At 45.1% G+C, this 7,191-nt stretch overlaps 1 protein-coding gene across 1 annotated transcript in view; it reads left to right on the forward strand.

Moving 5' to 3' along the window:
• CCDC63 (coiled-coil domain containing 63) overlaps positions 1-7,191 on the forward strand; it is a 43,675-nt gene that overhangs the window by 8,472 nt on the left and 28,012 nt on the right. Inside the window, exons 3-5 of the mRNA XM_032283318.1 lie at positions 511-630; positions 6,050-6,231; positions 6,734-6,779. Of these exons, the coding sequence (XP_032139209.1) occupies positions 511-630; positions 6,050-6,231; positions 6,734-6,779 (348 nt within the window). The remainder of the gene's footprint in view (positions 1-510; positions 631-6,049; positions 6,232-6,733; positions 6,780-7,191) is intronic.

Consider the following 7,191-nt stretch of genomic DNA (forward strand, 5'->3'; position numbering starts at 1 on the left):
TCTCACCAACATAATGCCCAGAGGGGCACTGGGAAGTCACAAGGATAGACGATAAATCTTGGATTCCTGGTGCTGTCCCACATGTTGCAGGGTATGTGACCCTCACGACCCACTATTAAATGCCACTAGTGCCTTCATCATTGCAAGAGCCAAAAAAACACCTCTCGATGCTTAAAGAAGGCCCCTCAGAGGACAATGTCATTTCTGCTGAAAACCATGGCTTTGGGTAGGCAGAATATATGTCAATGTGTGTAAATGTCACAGGTGAGTGACATTTACATGCACAGGTGAGAGCAAAAACTCCATATTGTTTCATTGTACCCCAAACTGGCTAGGACTGAGTCTAATTGAGCAGGCATCCAAGAGACAAGTTAAAATGCCATTTATAGGAAAAGGAAGAACATTGCAGTTTTTCTGAGCATTCTTCAGTCAGTGAACTGTAGAACTGGTACCCAGAGAGATGCTAACACAGCTGGAATTTCTCTCTCTCTCTTTTTTTTTTTTTTTCAGATTGTTCAGATGGAAAAAAAAATTGCAAACCAAAAACAGATTTTCGCAAAAATGAAGGAGGCCAATAACCCCCGGAAACTGCAGAAACAGATCCATATTTTGGAAACCCGTTTGAATCTCGTATGTAATGTCTTCTCTGCAGCTCTGTAAACAGCTCTGCCCACCTGTGCTCAGAGCAAAGAATGATGTCTGCCCAGCCATTAGCAGAGCGTACCCATTTCCCTGGTTAACTCAGGAGCAGGTGAACTAATGGACACACAGACCAGGAAGCCTTTAGGATTTACCATCCACCTTAGCAAATGTGGTTATCCCCTCAGACCCTTACCCGAATCCCCCAACCTACCTGGGATGCCCACTCTTAGTTCCCTGCCTCCAAACTTCCTGTTTGTTTTCAAGAAGCAGCTCAAATATTACCCATTACCAAAGCAGCATTAGTTAGACCTTCCTTCTTGTGACAAGCCGTTCATGCCTCTGTCACGCCAGTGCCTTTCTGTTGGTGGTGGTGTTGTCTCCAAGAATGAGTAGGCGTAGATATGCATAACTTGATAATGGGAAAGCTGGCAGTGATCACCCTTAATCTTCAGTGACTTTTGCGTTAAGCAGGATTCCCTAAATTGCAATCTGGCTTAAGCAAAAATAGAGAATGTGTTTGTCATAGAATTGAAAGATTCAGAGGAGGAAGTGGGGCCTTCAGGCATAGCTGGGTTCAGGTGCTCCATACTTGTCTTAAGGACACATTCTCTGTCCATCTCTCCTCTGAGTGGACTTCATTTTTAGGTAGGCTCCAATATGAACAAATGTCAGCAGAAATGAAACATCTTTCTCCTAAGTATTTAACCACATGTTCTGGGGAGAGGTCCCACTGGGCCAGCTTGGGTCATGTGCCCATCCCTGAACCAATCATGGTGATCAGAAGAATGAAATACATGGGCCTGAGTCACATGACTACCCTGGGACCCCTCTCCCCACAACCCACCCACTGCCACCCCAAGTCAGGGAAGGGCAGCCCTATCCAAAATATGTGGATGAGAGGAGAGGGGGTTCCCCTGGAAAAGCAAAAAGAGGAGGAGAAGAATGATAGACAGGTACAAACCACACATTCCAGTCTGGTTTGTGAAACTGTAGCTCCCACGTGAGCTACTGGAGAAAGTGAATGGATTTGGAAGAAAGCCCGTCATTGCCTCACTAAACAAAGTTCTTAGCTTTCTCCAGACTTTGGCCACCAGGCTTTGACCAGGCATGATGGGAGCTAATTGGATCTGATCCCTGTTTGCCTCCCCAAGTTGCTGCTGGAGGACAGGGCGGTGTCTTTTTAATGTCCATGCCCAGCGATTTGCAGCTATGCCTCAGAATTCCCAAGATATGTGTTAAAAATACAGATTCCTGGATGCCCTCTGGGTTCACCAGATCAGAACCGCTAGGGCTTAGGTTCAGACATCTGAATCATTATTAGCAAATCCAGAGAGACCGAAGGTCCCATTGGTTAAGAATCATATTTAATGCCTTGCATGGTGTTTAAGGCCTCAGCAAGTATCTGTCAATTGAATGAATTACTAAATGCATGCATGATGTAATGATGACTTGTCTATAGGTCCAGTTTTTTTTGTTTTGTTTTTTTTCTCTTCGAGATGAAGTCTCACTCTGTCACCCAGGCTGGAGTGCAGTGGCATGATATGGCTCACTGCAGCCTCAGAGGTCTGCTTTTTTCTTGTAAGTCTATTCAGATGTTCTGTCCTTCTCAAGTCAATTTCAGTAATGTGTGTCTTTCTAGGAATTTGTCTATTTCATCTAAATTATCCTAATCTCTTGGTATACAGTTATTCCTTATGCTTTTTCCATAAGATCTGTAGTAATGCTCCTTCTTACATTCAGGAGAGGTCTGTTTTTTTATATCTCAAACTGGTCCCCTTCGTCCCTAACCAGATGTGATTGTGCCTTTTAGTAGGTTAGGCAGCTGGCTGGGCACGGTGGCTCACGCCTGTAATCCCAGCACTTTGGGAGGCCGAGGCAGGTGGATCACGAGATCAGGAGATTTGAGAGCAGTCTGGCCAACATAGTGAAACCCCATCTCTACTAAAAAGACAAAAATTGGTGTGGTGGTGTGCTCCTGTAATCCCAGCTACACAGGAGGCTGAGACAGGAGAATCGCCTGAACCCGGGAGGTGGAGGTTGCAGTGAGTCTAGATTGCACCATTACACTCTCGCCCAATCAACAGTGTGAGACTCCGTCTCAAAAAAAAAAAAAAAATTTGCCAGGCATGGTGACACACACCTGTGATCCCAGCTACTTGGGAGGCTGAGGCAGGAGAATCACTTGAACCTGGGAGGTGGAGGTTGCAGTGAGCCAAGATTGTGCCACTGCACTCCAGTCTGGGTGACAGAGAGCGACCCTGTCTCACAAAAAAAAAAAAAAAAAAAAAAAAAAAAGAAAAGAAAAAGCGGGGGCTGAGAATCCTCCCCATACGTCAGGTCTTTCTCCCAACGATCAGAGGTTGGATAGTATGGAGCAAAATACTAGTCCTGGGGTACAGTCCTGGAGCAAAATTCACACTAAAGAGCAAATGACTGAAAACTGCTAACTTCCCAAGAGGAAGTGGAGGATGCCAAGATAGGATAAGAATGCTCTGCTCCCAGGGACTCCCCTGCCTTGTGTGGTGGCTAGGGGAGACACTCAGGAATACCCAGAGCTGGGCCTGGCAGAGGCAAGCAAAGAGCCCAGGGTGCAACATTTGAGGAGGCTCTCATGCTCAGGCTTGTGGAAGCGCCGGGCTGGCACCTGAGAGCGAGTGCCGCCTTAAATGTCATGCCCCGGTTGTCTCACTTGCTTTACCCCAGTGTTAGCCCTGCAGAAACCAAACGTTTCTGAGAACATATTTTGAAAACCTGCAGCGAAATTAAATCCCCTTACTGTTAGGTATATTTTTTTGTAGTTGTTTCTTTTCAATGCTTATGGGAACCCTTCACATTGTCTTTAAAAAATTATTTTATTAAAAAAAATGGACTGGGTGTGATGGCTCACACCTATAATCTGAGCACTTTGGGAGGCTGAGGTAAGAGGATGGCTTGAGCTCAGGAGCTTGAGATCAGCCTGGGCAACATGGTGAAACCCCGTCTCTAATAAAAATTCAAAAAAATAGCTGAGTGTAGTTGCCTGCACCTGTAGCTGCTCAGGAGGCTGAGGCGGGAGGATCGCGTGAGCCTGGGAGGCCAAAGCTGCAGTGAGCTGTGATTGCACCATTTCGTTCCAGCCTGATTGACAGAGTGAGACCCTGTTTCATAAAAATAAAAAAATAAATTTTACCGTGTATATTTAAGGTATACAACATATTATTGGATACATATAGATATTAAAGTAGTTACTATAGTGAAGCAAATTAACATATCATCTCACATAGTTACCCATTTTTGTTTTTTTGTGGCAAGAGCCTCTAAAATCTGCTCATTAGCAGGAATCCCAAATACAGCACAATTTTTTTTTTTTTTTTTTTTTTTTTTAAGGGGGTTTTTTTTTTTGCCCCAGGCTGGAGTGCAGTGGCAAGATCTTGGCTCACTGCAACCTCCACCTCCCAGGTTCAAGCGATTCTCCTGCCTCAGCCTGCAGAGTAGCTGGGATCACAGGTGCCTACCACCACACTCAGCTAATTTTTTGTATTTTTAGTAGAGACAGGGTTTCACCATGTTGATCAGGCTGGTCTCAAACTCCTGACCTCAAGTGATCCACCTGTCTTGGCCTCCCAAAGTGCTGAGATTACAGGCGTGAGCCACTGCCCCCCAGCCCCAAATACAGTACAATTCGATTCCCTGGAGTACTCATGTTATTCCTTAGAGCCCTAGACTTCCTCATCCTCCATATCAGCTACTTGCTATCCTTTGACTTCCATGCCCTGTTTCCTTTCCCCCACGCCCCACCTGCCCCTGATAACCACTGTTTTATTCTCTATCTCTGTATAGTTGATTTTTTCTCTTTTTTTGAGACAGAGTCTCCCTCTATTGCCCAGGCTGGAGTGCAGTGGTGTGATCTTGGCTCACTGCAACCTCCATCTCCCAGGTTCAAGCGATTCTCCTGCCTCAGCCTCCCAAGTAGCTGGGGTTACAGGTGCCTGCCACCATGCCTGGCTAATTTTTGTATTTTAGTAGAGATGGGGTTTCACCATGTTGACCATACTGGTCTCGAACTCTTGACCTCAAGTGATTCACACCCCTCAGCCTCCCAAAGTGCTGGAATTACAGGCATGAGCCACCGTGCTCAGCACCTCAATTTCTTCATCCATTCATCTGTCAGTGAACACTTACGTGGTTTCCAAATCTTGGCTGTTGTGAATAATGCTGCAATGAATGTGAGAGTGCGGATGTCTTTACGAGGTGGTGATTTTATTTCCTTTGGGTGTATGCCCAGAAGAGGGATTGCTGGGTCATATGGTAGTTGTATTTTTAACTTCTTTAGAAACCTTCGTTCTTGTTTTCCATAGTGGCTGCACCAATCTACATTCCCGTGAATAGTGTAACCAATAATATCACCTTTAAAAAATACTTTCTAAAAAGCTAAGACAATTTATAAGACATACAGGAAAGGAGAGGAAATAAAACAATGAACAGACCTATCGCTTTGATTTAACGACTGTTGACATTTGCTTTATTTGCTTCACCATTTTCCCCCCCGAAGTATTTGAAGGTGAATTACAGATGTCACAACATTTCACCCTTAAATACGTCCGTTTGCATATTTTAAACTTAAACATTTTCTTTCACAGTCATAAGACCAGTATTACACCTTACAATATTAATAATATTTTCATGATATTACACAATACCTAGTCCACATTAACATATACCTGGTTGGCCCTAAAAATTCTTTTGAAGGCAGATCCTATCAAGGTTCACAAAATTGTTAGGTCTCTTAAATTTCTTTAATGGAGAACAGTGGCTCTCAGTTGGGAGTGATTTTGCTTCCAAAGGATGTTGTCCCCAAAAGGAGACAGTGTTGGTTGTCATAATAGGGGTGGAGGCGCGGGTGCTGCCTGCATGTAGGGGGTGTTTCATATCCCACGAAGTATAGGACAGCCCCCTACTGCAAAGAATCATCCAGCCCAAAAATGCCAATAGTGCTGAGTTTGAGAAACCCTGCTTGAAAACAGCCCCACCCAATTTTTTTTCATGCTATCAATTTGTTGAAGAGTCCAAGACAATTGACCTGTAGAAAGTTCTATTAATACCTTCTCACTTTGGCTGATTATTTCCTAAGGTGTCATTTAGCTTGTTCCCCTCTCCCCTGTTAATTGCCTAAAACTGGAAGTTAGGTCTAAAAGTAGTTGAAGAATTTGAAATCCAGGAAAAAAGGTCCACCAAAGGGCACTTGGCCAGGTGGTGGGCCACTCAACTGGCTCCAACCAGTTGGGCCTCTCCCCCGGGGCTCCAACCACTCTTCCATGGCCCTGGGTGTGCAGTAGGGCAAAGACCTGCCAGCCCTCCAGGTGCCTTCTGGAAGCTTGTCTTATGCCCCAGAAATTAGCCCTGTTTTGAAGCATGGCACTTTCAACAGGTCACTGTTCACTTTGACAAGATGCTGACGACTAATGCCAAGCTCCGGAAGGAGATTGAAGACCTACGATTTGAGAAGGCTGCTTATGACAATGTCTACCAGCAGCTCCAGCGGCGCCTGTTAATGCAGAAGAAAACCATGAACTTGGCCATTGAGCAATCTTCTCAGGCTTATGAGCAGAGGTGGGCTGGGGAAAGGTCCAGGGGCAGTGGGGTCTCTTAGCCCCTTGCTGAGCATCTAGCTTCCTACTCTGGGCCACCTCTTCCTCTGGCGCTTATGTGTTGGGGGATCTTAAATCAGAACAGTAATAATTCTGAGCACTCACTGTGTGCTAGGCATGAGCTAGGTACTCTGGTAGGTATTGTTTTAAGTCTCACAACTACCCTAGGAGTTATTATGCCCATTGTACAGACTAGGACATGGAGGCTTAGAGATGCTAAAATGCCTACCTGAGATCCAGGTAAGTGGTGATTGTGGTGAAGTTGAAAATCAAACCTCTGTGCTGTACCATCTCCTCCAAGTGCCCCTGCCTCTAGTCCAAGGGGGTCTTTCTCAGCCTGGGCCTCCGCTGGATCCACACTCATAGGAGAAAAAGGCGTATAGTTTGTCTGTGAAGAGCACAGTCTTTAGAGTCAGATAGATATGGGTTTAAATCCTGGTTCCATCACTACTGTATTGTTGTAGGACCTCTTTAGATGGTAAAGAGGATTCAATAATATGTAAGCATAAGGTAGTGCCTGGGACACAGTAATGGATAAGTGGTGATGATAGTGGTGATGATGATGATGGTGATGGCAGTGGTGATGCCGGTAATGAGGGTGATAATGGTGATGGTAATGATAGTGATTGTGGTGATGCTGGTGGTGATGATGGTGATGCTGATGATAGTGGTGATTAGGAAGGTAATGATAATGATGGTGATGGTAATGGTATTGATGGCGATGGTGGTGATGATGATAGTGGTGATTAGGAAGGTGATGATGATGGTGAGGTGCTGGTGGTGGTGATGGTGATGGTGGTCATGGTAATGGTGATAATGGTGATGGTGGTGGTGATGATAGCGGTGATAATGGTAATGGCAGTGGTGGTGATGATGGTGACAGTGATGATGATGGTATGGTAGTGATGATGGTGATGATGGT

Source organism: Sapajus apella, unplaced genomic scaffold (genome assembly GCF_009761245.1).
Source record: "Sapajus apella isolate SASKATOON/1434 unplaced genomic scaffold, GSC_monkey_1.0 scaffold2, whole genome shotgun sequence".
Taxonomy (NCBI): Eukaryota; Metazoa; Chordata; class Mammalia; order Primates; family Cebidae; genus Sapajus; species Sapajus apella.